Source organism: Paroedura picta, chromosome 3, assembly GCF_049243985.1.
Source record: "Paroedura picta isolate Pp20150507F chromosome 3, Ppicta_v3.0, whole genome shotgun sequence".
NCBI lineage: Eukaryota > Metazoa > Chordata > Lepidosauria > Squamata > Gekkonidae > Paroedura > Paroedura picta.
Window position 1 is genome coordinate 44,590,463 of NC_135371.1, and position 20,931 is coordinate 44,611,393.

Genomic DNA, 20,931 nt, shown 5'->3' on the forward strand with positions numbered 1-20,931 from the left:
GGTGTATTAGTCCAGAATGATAGAATCATAGAGTCTGAAGGGACCATACAGGCCATCTAGTCCAACCCCTTGCTGAATGCAATATCAGAAACCCCAAAGGTTTCAGTACTCCAGGACATTTAGGTACTCTGAGTATAGGTACCAAGCCTCTCTGTCCTCTAACAATCCTTTAGACTTCCATCCTCCCAACAGTCCCAGGGTAGGAGACATAATAGAAACAGAAATAAACAACCTTTCCAGTCCCCTGGGGATCAACAACCTAGAATGTTGGGAATGCCCTCACTAGTGTGCGAGAACTTCTTTCTGGACATATTGTCCGTGTTTTCTGGGTTTTGGTCAACAGTTACCAAAAAGCAGCAGCAGGACTAGAATTTCAAAAGTGTAATAACACAGAATAAATTTGGGGATGCTATTTAGGCAATTGATTTCTACCCTGCTCACCCTTTCCATTAGGACACCTATGATCCAATATATATCTTTATCTCTTGTTCATTAAAAGGTATTTGGGAAACATCAATTTATCAGGGGTATGTTTTGTATTATAGGCAATCTTTGAACTTTCCCAAGGTGAAGAGGACTTGATAGAAGACTTGAAACTAGCAAAAAAGGTATTACTGTCTTAAATATGTTGTCCTACTGCTCACTTCATTCTGCAATAAATTCTTTAGGTACAAAATGCCAAGGTTAAAAATGATTTCCAATGTATAATCGTTTTATGGTTTCTTTATCATTGTGCAGGCTTACCATGATCCCATGCTTAAACTCTCCATAATGACAGAAGAAGAATTAAACCAAATTTTTGGAACCCTAGATTCTTTAATTCCTCTGCATGAAGGTATGATTCTTTTTGTTCTAGATATGACAGCTAAGGAACACAAAACAAATCAGAGTAACTACTACATACAATTTTAAGCAATTTCCATCCTCCCAACAGTTTCAGGGTAGGGGGGAGAATAACACAAATAACCCTTGATGGAACCTCTAAAATATCAGAGTGAAAGCAGGGCATATATGTAAATAAATGGAACTAGAAATATCACAAAGGAATTGAAGTAAAAGCTGAGTTGGCAGACGTCTAATCTAGTTTTGAACTTTTCTTCAGTATCTGGGGATTGCATTTTTTAAATTTGATTTATATCCCGCCACTCCCATACAAAGGAGTGTTCCCATACATGTAGTATATTGAAACAGAGATATGAAGAACACCTAACACTTAAAACATTCAAACATACTTTCTCTGGAGATGGTTCACCTTTTTCACAGTAGGCTTCTGGAAGAGAGAATGGCAAAATGCTTGTTTCTTGATAGCCCATATTTTAAGGATTCCCTCAAAATCAGGGAGTTACTCTTGGTACATTCATTAAAAGGAGTGCTAATACAAATTTCTTGCCAAAGGAGGATCAGGCTAATAGCCTGTTTTCCTCAAATCATTGGAGACCTAATAATTATAGTGTAGAATTAAAGGAAATGGGTGGGGAGTAGAAGGGAATTAGTGAGTGACAGACCACAGGAAGTTCTTCATTGATTCCCCCAAGGGGTGGCATTTGACAGGCTGCTGTGCCTGATGGGAAGGTGTGGCATCTGTATGCTGATTCCCAATATCTGGGATGTTTTTGTGCTTTGTACATCTTGGTATAATGGAACTTGTTGTTCAACTGATATCTTACTCAGGATGTGGCTTGTAGTTTCAACCCAAAATATAATGATAACCTGGTCTCTTATTGTCTGTAAGTTTTAATCGTCAATTCTGTGCTACTGCCAACATTTAGTATCAGTACTGACACATATCTTAAAATTGGTTTTGGTGCCTCCAGAAATTATGTTTGCACTGATCACTCTTCACTACTTTACTTAAAATTTCCCAATAAAACCTATGTAGCAAAAAGTGTAGAGATTGATAGAATGGAAAAATTATTTTTGATGTAAGAAGCATTTTTGGAGGCATATTATAAGCCATTAAAAAAACAACAACAACTTTATCTATAAGAGACTTAGATGATTAAGGCATTATTAACAAAGCCTTTGGTAGCTCATTGCTTTGTAAAATGAGAATCATGTCAATTTGGCAGAAGTTTATGGTTATGAGGTGATAATTCACAAGCAGTAAGTTTTGCTAGTCAGCAGCTGACAAAGTTGAATTGTGAGTACTCTCAATATTTCTTTACGGTTTCTTATCTTTGAATGTGTTTATATTTTTAAATAACATTTTTAATGTTTCTTGGGTTTTCATCAGATCTTCTCAGGCGGCTGAAAGACATTAGAAAGCCAGATGGATCTACTGACTGTGTTGGTCACATCCTTGTGGGCTGGGTATGGATGCTCTTTCTCTCTGTATGTGTGTGTGTGTATTTGTAGAGAAAGTTGGTTATCATAGCAAGCAATATGGCAGCTAGTAAAATGGTGCAAAGAATGGGTGGTGTAAACAGTCCAGCCATTTAATATCATCTAGTCACAGTGGTTTATATCTTTTTTCTTGAGAGGGCTAAGCTAGGGATAGGCACAAACTGACCCATGAAGCAAAATGTCATTATCAAAGCCATGTTTGATTTTAAAAGCATTACTGGACAATATTTTTGGCAGTGATGAAACAAGTTTTGAGCCACTTGTAATGGTCTGGGCCAGAAATCAAGAGTGTTGATTCATATTAGGAGTGGCATGCCCAGCTTCTCTTAATAGAGCTGGCTCTTGCTTTTTATGCTGCATAAGAGTTTAGCATATTTGCAGAACAGTGCATTTGATAGTGTTCACTGTTCCTGGCATAGTGATAATGTTGTACAAATGCATTGGCCCAAATTTCCACAAAGAATTGTGTGTTGCTGCACTGATTCAGTCATGAATGCTTGTTGTTGGATTTCAAGTTACTTAATTAAAAAAATCAGAAAAACCAATTTTACATCAGTCACAATATAGTTGAATAACTGGTATTTAATCATCTGTGGTCAACATATATTTGCTTTACTTTTTTAATCATTCAAAACCATTGTCCAAACAATTACTGTTTAAAACTGTGGAGGAAATACATTAAGTTAGTAATAAAATTGTGCGAGAACAGAAATGTGTAAAGAAGAAAATTCAAGAATGATTAAACTATTCATTTTTCTTTTGTCCTCAGTTGCCTTGCTTGAATTCCTATGATAGCTATTGCAGCAACCAAGTAGCTGCCAAAGCTTTGCTGGATCACAAAAAGCAGGACCATCGGGTACAAGACTTTCTCCAGCGTTGCTTAGAATCCCCTTTCAGCCGGAAACTGGACTTATGGAATTTCCTTGATATCCCCAGGAGCCGCCTAGTGAAGTATCCATTGCTACTCAGAGAGATTCTGAGACACACACCAAATGATCACCCAGACCAACAGCATCTTGAAGAAGCTGTATGTATTTTATTTAATTTTTATATCACCACTTTTAGCATTGCTAGCCTGTGGTGGCTCACAATAATTGATAAAATACAACCAACAAGTATAAAACATACAACTGACCCCCCCCCCCCCCAGATTAGTTACTGGGCAGTTACTAGAAGACGGAAACCCAATTTACAGTGCCAGTGGTGAAGTTTCTTGCTATAGCATGTAAAACTCGGCTATTATTTTAGATTTTTATCCTAAACAGAGATTTATATTTCTCTAATACTGTGATCTAGATCATTGAGTGTTGAAGGTTATGATTTTCAGGTCTTTTATTCCATCTGTCTGTCCGCATCCCGGTGGAGATGTAGTCTAGGGCAGGATACCAGAGGAGGGGCCAGATCTTTTTCACCAGGCCTCAACCAAACACCTGGCGTAAGGGCTCCATCTTGCAGGTCCTGCAGAACTGGAAAAGTTCTGTCAGAGCCTTCAGCTCTTCTGGGAGCTCATTCTACCAGACAGGGCCAGGGCCAAAAATGCCCTGGCCCTGGTTGATGTCAGGCAAACTTCACGAGGGCTGGGATCTCCAATCGGTTTGTACCCACAGAGCGCAAGGCCCCGCGAGGAGCATAAGGGGTTAACGGTCCCTCAAATACATTAGGCCTAGACCATGGATGGCCTTGAAGGTCATAACCAGAACCTTGAACATGACCCAGTAATAAATAGGACTTTCTAAATCAATGTTTAAAATATTGTCCTGACCAGTTCAAAGATCTGGCATAGAAAAGTGTTATGTGCTTGAAATGCTGAAATTTCTAATTTTCTTATATAATTACAAGAATTATATTTTAAAAACACTACTCGCCCTGCCCACTTACACTTTGGAAGCACTGTGTAAGCTAAAAATATATTTGTTGTTGTTAGGTGCGAAGTTGTGTCTGACCCATCGTGACCCCATGGACAATGATCCTCCAGGCCTTCCTATCCTCTACCATTCCCCGGAGTCCATTTAAGTTTGAAAAATATATAAAGAGATACAAATAGTTACATTGTCTGTAGTAAAACTTGGCATTTCTCAAATAACATTAATTGACAAATCTTATGAAGAAAATTACCAATTTATACCTCTTTTTGTCATCTCATTAAAATTGGCATTGACCATTACATGAAGTGGGTATTATGTAGAAAATGACTTAAGTGATTTGAATTTATTATCTAAATTACAAATTATGTTAAAATGTTCTGTATGGTTTATTCTATAGAATATGGGATTGACAGTGACATCAGTACAAATATAGCCTTATGCAGAAGGTGTCTAGCTCACAGGGATGTATTTTAATCTAGTGCTAGAATGTTGTGCAAGAAAAGTAAACCCCAAAGACATATTTCTGGTTATGTAAGAGCTTCCACAAGCAGACTCAAGAGAACTGCTATAGAACCTACTTATTATAGCACTGCATAAACACAAACAAATAGTATTGTTCCAAGATGAGGTATGGTTCTGATCCTGGACTCACAGGTTTAGCCTTATACCCCTTCCTGACTGACTTACTTTCTCAGTTGTGCAGTTTTAGCTGAATAGTGTGAAATGCGGAGTCCATGCACTTAATGTAGTGATTAGCTGTGTTATACCAGTATGTTATACTGTGCATCCTGCACTGCTTTAGGATTCCTACTTAGCAAATTTATTTTCAACTCCCAAATTTCAAACTATTTCTCATCCAATATGACTATTTTAGGGTAGTGGTAATTTAAATGAAGTGCCTCTTGTGGCGCTGAGTGGTAAGGCAGCAGACATGAACTCTGCCCATGAGGCTGGGAGTTCAATTCCAGCTGCCAACTCAAGGTTAACTCAGCCTTCCATCCTTCAGAGGTTGGTAAAATGAGTACCCAGCTTGCTGGGGGGTAAATGGTAATGACTGGGGAAGGCACAGGCAACCCCTCCCCCTGTATTGAGTCTGCCATGAAAACGCTAGAGGGTGTCACCCCAAGGGTCAGACATGACCCAGTGCTTGCACAGGACCGTTTATGCACTGAGAACTTCACTGCCCCAGCTCCTGTACAGGAGCACAAATCGAGAGCAGATGAGGTGCACCAGACCAAATGCTCCCCCACATGGGTACAGGAAGAGGTGGGGCAACCTGCCACGACTAAAGCTCCAGTCTGCAGCCTGGCATGAAACCTCCAGCGCATAAACTGTCTAGGGGATACCTTTACCTTTAATTTAAATGAGTACTTACAATGGAATATTTACACTGTATTGTAGTTTATTTTTACAACTAAAAGGAGGACAAGGTAAAATTTCCTTGATTATGATTTATTCTATTCTCTCTTTTATAGATTAATATCATCCAAGGCATAGCAGCAGAAATCAATAAAAAGACAGGTGAATCAGAATGCCAGTACTATAAAGAGAGGCTAATATATCTTGATGAAAACCAAAAGGACTCCTTGATAGATAATTCACGTGTTGTGTGTTGTCATGGTGAACTCAAGAACAGCAGGGGAGCTGTAAGTAATTAATACTTTAAAAAACAGAAATTCTAGATTATTTCAGTTTGGTAAGATTTTATGTACAGCGTATAGTCATGTATTGATGTTCTATATCAAGATTTTAAATATTGTTTTCCTGTGGGGATCCTGGGAAACCAGCATCAGGCCTCATAAATATAAGAGGACAGCTGCAGATGCTTTGGTTTAAGAAACAGGTCTGAACATTGTTGAGACCCAGGCACCTACAAGGACCTATCATGTGTCTTCCTGGTATTGTGCATAAAGGCTACTCTCAAGGATCGGATACAGGGACTATATCACTGTGGTGCCGAAAGATCTGCATGGGATGCCCATCAATTTCCATACACAATTCAACATGGTGGTTCTTAGGGACAAAGTGTTTATTCTTTCAAAATTGTTTTAGTTTATTTCTAGCTGGAGAATTGTTTTAAGTGCTAAATGTTATATGCTTTTACATTCTTGATAGGGTTTTAATGGTAGGTTTTAGGTCTTTTATATTATCTCATATCTGTGTTAGGTTTCATTTTGTAACTTGGAATGGGCAGGTTCCCTGAAGAGGCAGCATAGCCATAACAGAAAAAAATAAGGGGGGAAATGTTATTTACAATTGTTGATTTGCATACAATTGTTCGATAAATTCCTCTCTCATATTCCTGTTAATTGCAGGAATTTCTGTCTATATCTGCATGAAATTAGGTGCAAGGTGTTCTTTTTGGTAGTACTAAAATGACATGAGTGAGGTGCTCCCTTCATATCTTTCGGCTACTTGCTTTTTTAGCAGTATCCTGGCAATTTTTTCTGATTCAGCTACTTGCTTTTTAGCAGTATCCTGGCAATCTGATTTTATTGGGGGATGTGGAAGTCTCAGTACTCACTGATCAATTTGCTAATAAATGTAAAAACAACAGCTTACTTTTTCCCTTTACTATCAGAAACTACATGTCTTTCTCTTTGAAGAAGTGCTGGTAATCACTAGAACAGTTACACATAATGAGCAGCTTTGCTACCAACTGTATCGGCAACCCATCCCTATAAAGGACCTTGTCGTAGAAGACTTGCAAGATGGAGAAGTACGATTGGGTGGATCCATACGTGGGGCATTTAGCTACACTGAGAGAAGTAAGAGCATGCTAAATTATCTAAGAGTTATGTCACGCTGAAATTTCAGAATTGCCTCTTTCTGCTCAAAATGCTGTCATTTCACTGTTTTATTCAGAATAATAACATGACTTTTCTTTCAAGCATCTCTTGTTGAGATAGCCAAACATAGCTTACAGTGCTATTGTGAGGATAAAAGAAGAATCGTGTGTGCTGCTCTGATCAAGCCTTTTAGGAAACTAAAGGGAAAAACTGACATCCCAATAACAAAAGGATTTCCTGGAATCTCATAGATCTTCCTGGAAGCCATGCAGACCCTTCAACTGGCAGTATTGCCCAGATATGATGGGTCTTCTACTCTATCCGTCATACTTTTTAATTCACTACTAAGCAGACACTCTGAGTGTATTGGCCCTTCTGAATCTCTAGTCATTCTTGCAACTCTGATGACATTTCATTGTCAGAAAATGAAGAAGCCTTATACTGAGTTGGACCGCTGGTCTATCAAGGTTAATATTGTTTAGTCTGATAGTGGCTCACCAATCTTTCAAGCCATCTTTCTACTTGACCCATCTTTTCACCGGAGATTCCAGTGGTCTAATCTGGGACTCTGCGTCCAAAGCATATGCTCTGTTACAGGGGCCCCTACCCAAATATACAGCAACTCTTTCCATCTGATATATTTGCTGATAGTACTACCTTAGAAAGTGTGAGAGCTTGGCTTGCCTTCTCCCTGTCCTGTCCAGCTAACTTGTGGAGAAGAGAACTTTTAAAATGAAGAACTAGGCCCTAGATCTGGCTCATGTTCCTCCCCTCACCCCAGGACTTCAGTTAGCCTTGAGGCCTCTGATTTGTCTGCTGTTGATATTTCATCTTTAGCTTTTCTCTTCCTAAGTTCAGCAGACCAGGAAAGGCTTTCCACTTGGTTAGGATAGATGGCTAGTAGTTTGCTGGTGGCCTGTTCAGTAGTGGAGTTAAATAGCTAACTAGGCCAACAAGTGTTCATGTGAATCTTCCTGCACTCATAGTGCCAATCACTGACAGTCTTATTTGTAAATCTGACTTACATCTTTTGTAGGGGGTATGGAAGCAACCATTGTTGAATGGTTGCTGCAGATAATAGTTACCAGTTTTTGCCAAATGCTTGTAATTTCACAAATATAATGGAATAAAAGATTGTAAAAATTTCTCTATTAAATGATGTATGTTGTACATATAATATACAAGGTTGCAATCAGCCAGTCTGAATCTTTCTCCGATAAATAGCTGAAAATTCCACAACCCACTGCTATTTTAAGGATCTTATTGGCTAATAAATATTGAATCTCCTCTGCAGTTGGATCATTTTGGGCTTGCAAGATGGGTCCAATTAACTGGGACTGCTGCTTGCAAACTAATGACAGCTTAGTAATGTTTGTGATTGTTTCTGGTTCGCCAGGATGGCAGGCATTTATCCTTTGATTATGGCTGATGGAAAGATAGTCGTCCCAGCTATCATGAATGCACAACAGTGGGTTGGATTTAGTAGATCTGAAAAATACTGGACCATAGAATTCAGAGTAGAAGAAAGGTCAAAGAAGCAGGGACAGCATATGTGATTTCATCCCCACTTCAATGAGTTTTTTCTCAGTATCCCATATCTTTCTTTTTTCATCTGGAGAATATAACTCTCCCCTGAATTAACCAGGAAGTTGATGTTTATCCCAAGAATATTAATTTTATTAAGGATATATTGAAACTATTTAAAGCAGTACGGGTCAGCAAGCAAATCAGCTGTTAGACTGGTATGTTATGACCAAAAATGAAGGCATAGCCGGTATCTAAATGTAGTGATCCATGTTCCGCATTCTAGCAGGTGCAATCCTATCAGCACACACCTAGTATACGGTGCAAAAAAAAAAAGCACTGATTTGATCAATCTTTTATTGAAGCTTGAATCTGCACAAGAATCCCATTTCGTTATTGTGGTATCACCTTAGCCTGAAATGTCTGAATTGCAAATGGAACATATTGGATTTGGATAGCGACAACGAGAAGGGGCTAATACTTGGGGTTTTTTCTTCTGATGTCACAGCATGCTCCCGATGCAAAAAACAATTTAATTTGTAATGGAAAAGAATGTCTAAACATCTAAAGGTTTTAACCAATTCAATCATTTCCCCTCCAACCTTCCATTGCATAAATTTCCAAGATTTTGAAGAAACCAGTATTTCTGTATTCTCATAATTAAAGAATTCCAATTGTACTAAGATGTGAAAGATGTTAAAAGATGTTTTAATCTTAGGGAGACAGGAAGTAATCTTATATATAAAATGCGCTTCATACTTCTGACTGAAGGTTCCAAAGATGTTACCGAGTTACCCCTCCAAAGCAGACTTTTGTCTGAGGAGCTGATATTTATAGTCTGGAGATGAGCAGCAATTCCAGGAGATCTCCAGGCCCCACCTGGAGGTTGGCTGACCCTGGTCTGGAAATATTCCTTAAGGTTTGGAAATGGGGCAAAAGTATATAATGCCTCCGCAGCAACCTAACCAGTCACATAGCACCTCCTGACTTATTTCAGGTCAAGAACACATTGCAGAGAGCAGGTAAAATTGACAGATTGGTGTAGGTTCATGATCTGGAATCTCATACTACCTAGGTGTGTATAAACCTGACTAGGGTCAAGACTGCTGTGCACAGAGAGACCACATCTTAGGGTTGCCAACTTCCAAGTGAGACACTAAACCCACATCAAACCATGAGTTAGCACCTGTTGCAATATAAGCTTCACTACTAGTATTGCATAAAGAGAGATGCTGTTGGCTTAGCTATTGGGGAGAGATGCTGTTGACATTAGCGTGTGTACTAACACAGCTGATTTCTTTCAGTTAAACATTTTTTTAGAATCAGCTTCAAAAATGGATCTCAGAGCCAGTCCCACTCTTTACAAGCAAATGATACCTTCAACAAACAACAGTGGCTCAACTGCATCCGTCAAGCCAAAGAATCAGTTTTATGTGCCTCAGGTGAAGGTGGAATACTGGATTTCCAAGGAGAATTCCTAGCCTCATCAAATAGAAGCAGAGAATCTCTACGAGAATCAAAGCTTGAGCAAATGGACCAATTGGACAGTGGGTCTGACTGCAGTATGGACACCAGTGAAATCAGCATTAACTGTGACCACATGGAGCAAACAGACTCTTGGGACAATGACAAAGACTTAGAGAGCAACGTCTGATGAACTACATACAGGTCTTCTGAGTCTTACCTGTACAGTATTTACATTCCACAAGTGGAGCAAAAAAGCACTTTTAATATTTTTTGTGGCATCAGCTCAGTCTGTTACATTTGTACCCTTCAATCACAGTAGTGTCACTGCCTCTATGTGTAATTTGAAATGTATGATAAATATAATCCTGTGATTGTCTGTAAATGTCTCAGTGTTCGAGACAGGTACTTGACCAATAATTTCTACAGTCCTGCTGGTATATACAATCTGTAAACTTTATAAACAGACAGCCATTATGTAACATGAGTAAAACTGTCCTATTTTGCCCCTCATATGGCACTTGTACATAAGGCAACTGCCAGAGCCAAAAAAATTTTCCACACATGTTCTCAAAGTTTAAAAGGCTTCAAATTAAGTAACCAGTCATTACTTGATGTTGTTGAGTCAGGAAGTGATAAGAAGCTGAGTGATGAACAAGAATTGTGAACCAGTCTTATACCACAAGATAAGCTAACGTAGTTTATGGATGTTGGGTTGACCACAGAACTATTTTTAAAAATTCCATAACTTGGATTGATGCATTAAACCTTATTTACCTTCTCTGTAAGGTCCATGGGTTTAGTGACAGTTGTATGACCAGTGCACTGATGTAAAATAAATAGCAGAAAATAATGGATGGCATCAGTACTGAAGCTTCACATGAAAGTCAGATTTTACAATTATACTTCAGATAGGGTGGTGGTTATATATAACAGCTATATTCCATTTGTAATAAATCATTAAAACAGCAATGCACTGCCAGAAAAAAATATGGCATCCCAATAACTAAGCAATACATTTCTTATTTTACCTCAAGTAGTCCTACTTATGCCCATATAGCTATAAAGATTGTATGTAAAATTGTGCTCTACAAAATTCCTTGCCCCATACTTTTTAAAATTTTAGCTGCATCCAATGTCATATTGTTTTTCAGACCATTGTTATATAACATCTACAAATATGTTTACCTGCCCCTCATTATCTTCATAACTTGCATTCATAATGTGTGGCTTCATAGCTATGGACACTTTGGGGGGCTAGACTATGTTTACTTCAGGGCCAAGACTGAGAATTAAGGCTACAGATTGGGCTATTCAACAAGGCTGATCTTGCAGGTACTTCTGGAATTTTAACACCACAACATTGCTGGGAATGGATGGGTGTGTGTGTGTGGTAGGACTGACTCTTAGCTATTGGGGAGAGATGCTGTTGGCTTACGTTTTCAAAGAAATTGGATGGTACCTGCGTAACTGCAGGGAGAGGTTGTTAAACCCAGAGATGTAAGGGATGTAAGTGAATCTGGTTATGCCTGCATGCTGTGAACACAGGTCTTTGCTTAATTGGTCAGCTGGCCCAAAGCTTCTCCCTCAAGTTCCACTCAAGTACTGTGGGGTTTTATCCCAAGGAACATCAGCAAGTGCCATATTGAAGATTTCTGAGGTAGGTTGAGACCTGTAGAAAACTGTTCAAACTGCTGTAAAAAACCAGAGTAGAAATTTAGCATGAACAAACAAGGACTATTTTTCAGTTACTGTCTAAGGATAACTGTATGACTACATGTTCAATTAAGATTTTAATTGTCTTATTTCTTTATAAAAAAATTAAGCTGACTGCACATTCCATTTAAAAGTGTAACACAATTGGGAAGGTGGGCATTACTGTAAATTCACAAGCAGTCCAAAGACAAACACTTTGCTCACCCTTGCATTCATGATAGGATAAACAATAGAACTGGTACCTGGATCAAATCTTCATTTGAAATGAAATGAAAGTTTCAACAATAAGATTTAATTTGATATACCTCTAAAATGGGCTTACTATTTGATGCACTGAAATGATTTGATACCACTATTTCTTTATTTTCTCCACAGTGCAGACACCAATCTCTGCACAAGCAGTAATATTTACTAATATTACCTAAATGCTGGCAAAAAGTGTGCTCTATATGTTGTACATGTTTACAGAAAAAACAATAAATGTCAATTTTTGTTTTGCTGTATGTTAAATGAATAATTGTCTTGAGATAATCAAAATAAACACAGGCTATTCTATTGTATTTTAAAATGTTATGGGCTAATTTTACTTACTGGGACATATTTCTATATTTATAGGTTTTAAACATGATGATTTTTATTTTAGACTTGTAATTTATTTCAGCTGTTTCATTTTGGAAATTGACCATTCATGAATCATCGGAGGCTGAACAAGAAAGAAGCATTTATTAAAAACAAGTAGGAAATCTTATTAGGATGTGAGCTACTGAAATGACAAGTACTTGTCAGAATTTCTGAGAAACTGTGTAGGGTCTTGAATGATTAAAAATAATTTTGTATTAATGAGATTTTTGCATAATAGCTTCACACTATTCTCCAATCATTTCAAATAAATTACACTGAACTGTATTTTTTCAAATGTTCTTTCCTAATATTTAAGGAGACGAGACTAGATGACTCTTTTCTACAACTTATATGATTTAAATGTGCATCAGTAAAGTTAATATTCGATCTAGCTAAGTTTAAGATTGTTGTTGTTAGGTGTGAAGTTGTGTCCGACCCATCGCGACCCCATGGACAATGATCCTCCAGGCCTTCCTGTCCTCTACCATTCCCCGGAGTCCATTTAAGTTTGCACCTACTGCTTCAGTGACTCCATCCAGCCACCTCATTCTCTGTCAATCGCTCCCAGCATTAGGCTCTTCTGCAGGGAGTCCTTCCTTTTCATGAAGTGGCCAAAATATTTGAGTTTCATCTTCAGGATCTGGCCTTCTAAGGAGCAGGCAGGGCTGATCTCCTCTAGGACTGACCGGTTTGTTTGCCTTGCAGTCCAAGGGACTCGCAAGAGTCCTCTCCAGCACCAGAGTTCAAAAGCCTCAATTCTTTGACGCTCGGCCTTCCTTATGGTCCAACTTTCAAAGCCATACATTGCAACTGGAAATACCATAGCCTTGACTAGACCACTTTTGTTGGCAGGGTGATGTCTCTGCTTTTTAGGATGCTGTTTAGATTTGCCATAGCTTTCCTCCCCAGGAGCAAGCGTCTTTTAATTTCTTTGCTGCAGTCCCCATCCGCAGTGATCTTGGAGCCCAAGAAAATAAAATCTGTCACTACCTCTATTTCTTCCCCATCTATTTGCCAGGATTTGAGAGGGCCGTATGCCATGATATTTGTTTTCTTGATGTCGAGTTTCAAGCCAACTTTTGCACTCTCCTCCTTCACCCGCATCAACAGGCTCTTTAGTTCCTCTTCACTTTCTGCCATTAGAGTGTTATCATCTGCATATCTGAGGTTGTTGATATTTATCCCTGAAATCTTGATCCCAATCCCACATTTCTCACGATGTGCTCCACATACAAGTTAAATAGGCAAGGCAACGGTATACAGCCTTGCCAAACTCCTTTCTCAATTTTGAACCAATCAGTGATTCCATGCCCGGTTCTCACTGTTGCTTCTTGACCTGCATATAGGTTTCTCAAGAGACAAATAAGATGCTCTGGTATTCCCATCTCTTTAAGAACTTGCCACAATTTGTTGTGCTCCACAAAATCAAAGGCTTTAGCATAGTCAATGAAGCAGAAGTAGATGTTCTTCTGGAACTCCCTAACTTTCTCCATGATCCAGCGTATGTTGGCATTTGATCTCTACTTCCTCTGCCTCTTTGAAATCCGGCCTGTACTTCTGGAAGTTCTCAGTCCACATATTGCTGGAGCCTAGCTTGTAGAATTTTGAAAGAGCCAAATATAAAGCACCTAAAATATAATCAAAATCACTATCACTGGCATTTAGCAACTCCAAATACAGAATACTTGTTACATATTTTCATACATATGGTGCAATTCACAATGAACTGTGAATGATACAGCTCAACTAAAATTGTTAGCAACAAAATGACTATTTCTTCTGAGTAGTGGTTTCCTTTTAAGAGCTGCTGTAGAGCTACCATGTGTAACTTTTCCTGGGCAGGAAATGTGCTTGCTTGCTTCCAGTGTCAGGCTGTGGCTTTTCTACAATCAATTAAACTTATTTTCCTTCCTTTGGGATATGAATGTTAATATGGACATGAATACATTTATATCAGTTAATGTAAAAAAACCTTTTCTTAGGTAGAGAAAAGTGGCATATAAGAACCTGAAATAGCCAAAGAAACAGCAAAATTTCCTTCAGACTACAGAAAAATAAAATTAAATAGATTATAAAAATGTTTGCATGACCAATTATGCATAGGGAGGAAAGGCCAGGCCAGTGCTTGCATGGCAGCAGGGCTAATCTCCTCTTATGCATGACGTCGGTGCTGGCACAGCTCCCTCTCAGCCCTGGCCCGCTTTAGGGCCTCTGATGACCTGCGGCAAGGGAATAAAACTCCGCAACATCAAGAGAACATCATGGTTAAGTAGGTTCAATGTAAATAAAATTCTGCTGCCATGAAGTGGAAGTGAAGAATCAATTTCAACTATCAGACACAACCGAGAAGACAACAGCTGTCATCTGGTGGAATTAATCTTAACATCTACTGTGATAGCTATGGGGTGAAGTCTCTGAGGCCACTGACTTCTAGACTGAACAATGTCCAGTTGTCCATTGCGGCATCTCATTTAAATTTTTTTACCTCAACCATTCATGACTGAATACAAAGTGGGACACTTTGATTAAGGGAATGGTAGTGTGTAAGCTATGTGTTCCCCAATCTAAAACCTGTTAGATTGAGGCTGTATTTAACTTGTGAGGTAATTAGAATTAACCTATTCCTCGAAATTTGACAAGATAAGCCACAAAGGGAGATGATCCACAAAGATTTATTTAAAGTACTTAATAGTCATATGTTATGTATGGATGGCTTCAACATCACCTTCAAAGGTTACAAACTTAAACCCATGTTACAGTAGCAACCCTCCAGCTAGGCATCAAGTATCAAGTAAAGTACAGTAAATAAACCCTGAAGGGAGTTTTTATTCTCCTTTCTCCAAACAGGTAACCTCAACAGATTCATGGCTGCTCTTTTCCCTCTCAGAGCTCCTTTCCACAGAATGCCTTAAGAACATGCAGATATTCAAATGGCTACTCATTTGTTACTGGGTTCATTTAAGACAATGATTCCCAATTAGGGTCCACACACTCCAGGGGGTCCCCAAATAATCTGTAAGAGGTCCCTGGCTTTTCTCCTTCTCCCGTATTGTATTTATTTATTAGATTTTTATACCGCCCTCCCATATGGCTTAGGGCAGCTTACATATAACGCCACGGGGTGATACATGGAACGACCTAAACATATAAACAATTGGTATGGAAGTTTGGGCTGGGTTGTCATCAATATGCCGATGATACCCAGCTCTTCCTCCTGATGGATCCCCAGAAGCATTAGCCAGCTGCCTGGAAGCAGTGACGAGATGGCTGAAGCAGAGTCGCCTGAAACTCAATCTTTCAAAGATGGAGGTCCTGTGGCTGGGTAGGAAGGGCCCATGTGAGGAAGCACACCTGCCTGCCCTGGATGGTGTGCAGCTCTCTACGGCTCACTCTGCCAGGAACCTAGGTGTGATTCAGGACGCTTCCCTTACAATGGAAGCCCAGATCACAAAGGTAGCGTGGCTGGCATTTTACCACCTCTACCAAGCCAAGCTACTAGTGCCCTACCTGGCCCCGGAACACCTAGCCACAGTGATCCATGCAACGGTCACGTCTAGGCTGGACTTCTGTAACTCGCTCTACGCAGGCTTGCCCTTAGCCTTGTCCTGGAAACTACAGCTGGTCCAAAACGCAGCGACCAGGATCCTCACAGCGACACCGTGGAGATCCCACATCCGGCCCATTTTCCACCAACTGCCGTGGTTGCCAATTGAATTCCGGATCAGACTAAAGGTTCTGACAATTACCTTCAAGGCCATGCGCAGTCAGGGCCCAATGTACCTGAGGGACTGCCTCCTTGCCTATGCCCCCCAAAGAGCTCTGCCCTCCACCGTTAGCAACCGGCTAATGATCCTTGGCCCTAAAGACGTCTGCCTGGCCTCAACCAGGGCCAGAGCATTCTCTGTTCTGGCCCCCACCAGGTGGAATGACCTTCCGGAGGAGATCAGGGCCCTGACGGAGCTTAAACAGTTACACAGGGCCTGCAAAAAGGAGCTCTTTTAAATTGTCCTTAAAAATATTCCCATTTATTAAAACATTCCCAATTAAAACATTCCCATTTATGCAGGTGCTGTGATACTGTGTTGATTTCCCACTAGCTATTTTGCACCTTAAAACTTCCAACAGTAACTCTGGAAGGGCGAACTTCCGCCTATGTTCATCAGTGTCACCTGACCACCACTCTGGCACATGCTGCCAGAGGTTCTCATGGAAATTGTAATTCATGGACCAAGAGACCTAACAAGAAATTTCCGTGGGAACAAACATGCTTTTGCCTTTCAGACAGCTGATGAGCCATGCAAGGTGGCACAGGGAAGACCCCTCTGCTTTGTCAGCCTGATAAACTATCAAACAACAGCCCCGCTCCTGCCATGTTCACATGTTCACTGACATTGAGGAGGCAGAAATCAGCAGCAGGACTCTCGAGCTCCCATTAGTGGATGAGAGATAGAGAGCAGAAAAAGGGAGAAGACCAAAAACACACTAACATTTAAGCATCAAAAAAAGACCATCCTCAGTGCCATCACAGAAGAAAAGTCATCATAAAGTTTCAGAAGCATCGCTGAAAAAATGCTGATGGAACTGTGGGCAGCGTTTGCAATGCAAAAACAAAAACAACACAATAGATTTCATGCTTCAAAAAAGGTGCCAAGTTAAGAATTAAAAAAAAAAATTTGGCAGTCTTTTGGGGAGTTTTCCGTGCTGCATAATACACCCAACTGTGCTCACCAGCTTAATTCAAGATCTCACACATTTCGTCAGGTGAAGACTTTGCATCCATGGAAAAACTGCAGAATTGGGATATGTTCCTGCTACAAGCAGTACTCAGCACTGTTCTGCTTCTAAAATACACTATTACTTATGAAGGTGTCAGTTTCTTATCAAAACTGCTCAATGAATTTCCACAATTTTAGACATGCATTGTGGGATACTGACAGACATATATCATCATCACTAATAATAAAGCTAAATAAAATAGTTTTACTATTTCCAGATCTATTTCCTAGAAAAGTGTTTGTGTGTATCTAGAGAATTGAGATTTCTCTTACAAATTCCATTTATGCCTCCAATTTTTCTGCATAGCCAAGCTCCAGTATCAGAACTAAGCTCCAAAATGACAAAATGACTGGAATAGAGACTGCAGGTTGGAAGGATTCTTCATCCAGACTGTGCTTGGGTCTAAAGTGGTCTAAATCCATGAAAAACAGCATACAGGTTTACTATTATCTAGTTTGTCCTTCAGAAAAGCTCTTCAAGGAAAGTTGGAGTTGAATTCTCTAGGAGAAAACCTAATTAACTAAATAATGGAAATTGGTACCTCCCTAGATAATTTAAATTTTTTATAATTAAGTAAATATGTCTAGTATTACAGTTTTGTTATTTAGTAGATTAGTGCTTCAGTCTAATCATCCTGTTTAAACATAATTGTGTCCCTACAGACATCAAAATAGTTAACGGATAATAATGATTTTATATGCTCTTGGAAAGCCCCAAAGGATCATCTGAAATCTGATTTCTCTTGCCCACATGGAAAATACAAAATAAGAGCACAAGCAGATTTGTGGGAAGATATTTCAAGACTGCCGTTTATGTAAGGATAATGAAGATCTTAAATCATATTTCCTAGACATAGGTCCTCTGGCTGGGCTGACACGTGCAGGGGTGGGTGATGTAGCTTCCAGCATTTGATGGGGTACAATTAACACTGGTACCTACTGTATTGATGCGACGAAGGGGCGAACCAGCCTATTGCAGAGGCACGACGATGGGTCTGGTACCTACTGTTAAAAAGTTGGGCATGATTTTTGACCCTTTATTAATTATGGAGTCTGAAGTCACAAAGACAGCCTGTCTGGGTTTTTTTCCATCTGCGCCAGGCAAGGCAGCTTCTCGGAGCCAGACCTAGCTAGTGTGACCCATGAGACGGTCACCTCCAGACTAGACTTCTGCAACTTGCAGTATGCAGGGCTGCCCTTGAAGGTGCTCCAAAAACTCTAAGTGGTCTAAATGCAGCTGCACAAGTCTGGACAGGGACCCAATATAGAGTGCATATAACACTGGTACTTGCTCAGCTGCATTGGCTCCAAACTGGACCTTGAATCAGGTTCAAAATACTGTTTTTAACCTTTAAAGCCCTAAACGATCTGGGGCTAGCATATCACCTTTTACCTTATATTCCCCCAAGAGCACTGAGATCCTCAGAACAACATCTGCTCAGGGTCTCTGGCCTGAAAGAAGTGAAGTTAGCCTCAACCAGGGCCAGGGCCTTTTCAGCCCTGGCCCCAGCCTGGTGGAAAGAGCTCCCAGAAGAGAACAGGACCTAAGCCAGTTCTGCAGGGCCTGTAAAATGGAGCTGTTCTACCCAGCTTATGTTTGAGGTCAAAAATAACATCTATCATAGAAGGCTTGCCTCTCTGCTAATTAAGGAATGGAGAAGGAATGTTGAAAGCCAGCTCCTGCCAAAAACTTTCCCTGTTTCTAATTGAATTCTAATTGGGTGCAAAAATTAGAGATATTTGTTCTCAGACGCCTCAGTGCCTGGATCCAGCAGCAGGTGAGAGGGCCCTGGGTAAAGGGTCATGGTGGAAGGCTTGCTAACGAGGGCCTCCTGACTGCATGCTAAGGAGCTCTATCAGCCCCGCTAGCGAGCTGCCCAACCCCTGTCCCACTTGATATGGCTACGAGCTGCGGCCCAAAGCCATGTTAAGCTGCCTGCCCAGGGGCCAGGGGAGAGGACGCTTTCAGGGCCCGTTTTTAGGGACGGGCTTTGAAGTTTGTCCATAACATTTCTGAAACCAGCCTCGGGGGGTGGAGTGATTCCGGGGTGTCCGAATTGAAATAGGCCCAATCAGATTGCAGGAGGCAAGGCTCACCGCACTCTGATTGGCCCCGCCCCGCCCCAGCCTTCCCTTCTTAGCTACCCGCTGCCTACCCGCCTACCTTAGCTACCCGCTGCCTAGATATGCCCGCTTCTACCTTCAGTCCCTCCAACATCTGCTGCACTCAACACGGCTGCCACTGGCCGCCAGGACACATTGGCAACTACAGCTGTGAGAACACTGCGCCTCACCTCTAGCCCGCGCACCCTGAGCCTGACTGAAGCTGTCAAAGCCCACAAGGATTACGCCATGGAAGTGGCACCTATGGACACCGCAACAATGGCCGCAGTGACAAACCTGCGCCTCCACCAGCCACCTCCCCCTGCCATCTGCGCCCCAGATTCTCCCCCCCCATGAGGAGCTGCTTACAGCGCCGCGCTCCACAAGGTGAGGCTCCAACAAGGAAGCCGCGCCGCCCATGCGCACACGTGCATGGCCCACCCCACAGATATGATGTCACATATGGTACGCCTTTCCCCACTGTTTCCATCCTGTGCCCTCAGACTCCCCCACGACTGCCCCTCCTTCACGGTAAGCATGCCCCTATGCACCCTTCTTCACTGCTGCCTCCCCCCTTTCCTGCTAACTCCCACAGCTGTTCTACCTGGTGCGGGCTTCCTCCTAGGTATCAGAATAATTTTGTGACACTGTTCATATTACTAATTGCTCTACTGCTATCCAGGAAAAGGCACTTTACAAAGTCTGAATCTACACCCCAACAGGATGGAGGTAATGCAGTTGGGAAGGCCAGGGTACTGAAGGACACTGTGCTTTCCAACTCTGATGGGGTTCAGTTGATCCTTGATTAGGTTATCAGCCTAGAATTTGAATACAGCATCAATACGGGAAAAAACATGGAAATACAGGAGCCAAACAAACAAACACATAACCTTTCTTCCAACTTTACTCAAAGATGAGTCCCTACCTTGATTCACTGGACTATTGTAATGCAGTGTACATGGGGCTGCCCTCAAAGACTCCAATTTGACCAGAAAAATCACAGAATGGTTATTATTGGGAACTAGCTGGAACATACATATCCCATCCATTCTACAGTTACCTGTACAAAACTCTTCATGGTTATTTATAGTAGCGATCCCCAACCTGTGGGCCACGGACCACATGTGGTCCTTCGACTAATTGGAGGTGGGTCCCGAAGGACACCTTCTCCCCCCCTAGCCCTTTAATTCATCCCCCCTGGCCCTTTACAACCCACTTTGGGTGTCATTGTCTCCCATCACTCCCAGATGGGACTATCTCATTGCAGAGAAACAAGCTCAGGGTTCCCATTGATTTGTCATTATCATGAGTTAAAATTTCCATGAAAATAAAATGTTCCTTATGTTCATTGTTGTGGCGTGTCTGTATCTTATTTTGAAGGGATGTTTAAACATCACCATAGCTATCAGAGAGCATTAGGGCAGTGGTTGAGAGTAGAGGAGTAAACTACACCCCCCCCCCACCGGGCCTCAGTAAAAGGCGTTGAGTGGTCCCCGGTGATAAAAAGGTTGGGGACCACTGATTTATAGGACTGCTTGTTCCACTATGCTCTACCATAACATCTTCTTTAGATGACACTGGGACCAGATCAATCACCATCCATACATACGCATTTTGTTGTGGCCCCAACCCTGTGGAAAGGCCAGTTTAAAGTAGTCAGGAAGTCACCCATAATTCTGTCATTCTGCGAACAACATAAACCAGTAAAAATTGAGTCCAATATTATCATTA

General features: G+C 40.9%; 1 protein-coding gene and 1 long non-coding RNA gene across 7 annotated transcripts in view; one reads left to right on the plus strand and one right to left on the minus strand.

Moving 5' to 3' along the window:
* Nucleotides 1-12,269, plus strand: part of ARHGEF3 (Rho guanine nucleotide exchange factor 3) — a 133,397-nt gene extending 121,128 nt beyond the window's left edge. For 5 of the 6 annotated variants that reach the window (XM_077325504.1, XM_077325505.1, XM_077325507.1 and 2 more), the window contains 7 exons: nt 546-608; nt 739-835; nt 2,234-2,310; nt 3,113-3,370; nt 5,684-5,854; nt 6,790-6,976; nt 9,826-12,269. In XM_077325504.1, the coding sequence (XP_077181619.1) occupies nt 546-608; nt 739-835; nt 2,234-2,310; nt 3,113-3,370; nt 5,684-5,854; nt 6,790-6,976; nt 9,826-10,175 (1,203 nt within the window). In that variant the 3' untranslated portion in view covers nt 10,176-12,269. The remainder of the gene's footprint in view (nt 1-545; nt 609-738; nt 836-2,233; nt 2,311-3,112; nt 3,371-5,683; nt 5,855-6,789; nt 6,977-9,825) is intronic. The other variant, XM_077325509.1, reaches the window with a different exon arrangement.
* Nucleotides 1-20,931, minus strand: part of LOC143831930 (uncharacterized) — a 29,726-nt gene that overhangs the window by 6,388 nt on the left and 2,407 nt on the right. Inside the window, exon 2 of the long non-coding RNA XR_013229018.1 lies at nt 20,810-20,884. This is a non-coding gene — a long non-coding RNA (uncharacterized LOC143831930). The remainder of the gene's footprint in view (nt 1-20,809; nt 20,885-20,931) is intronic.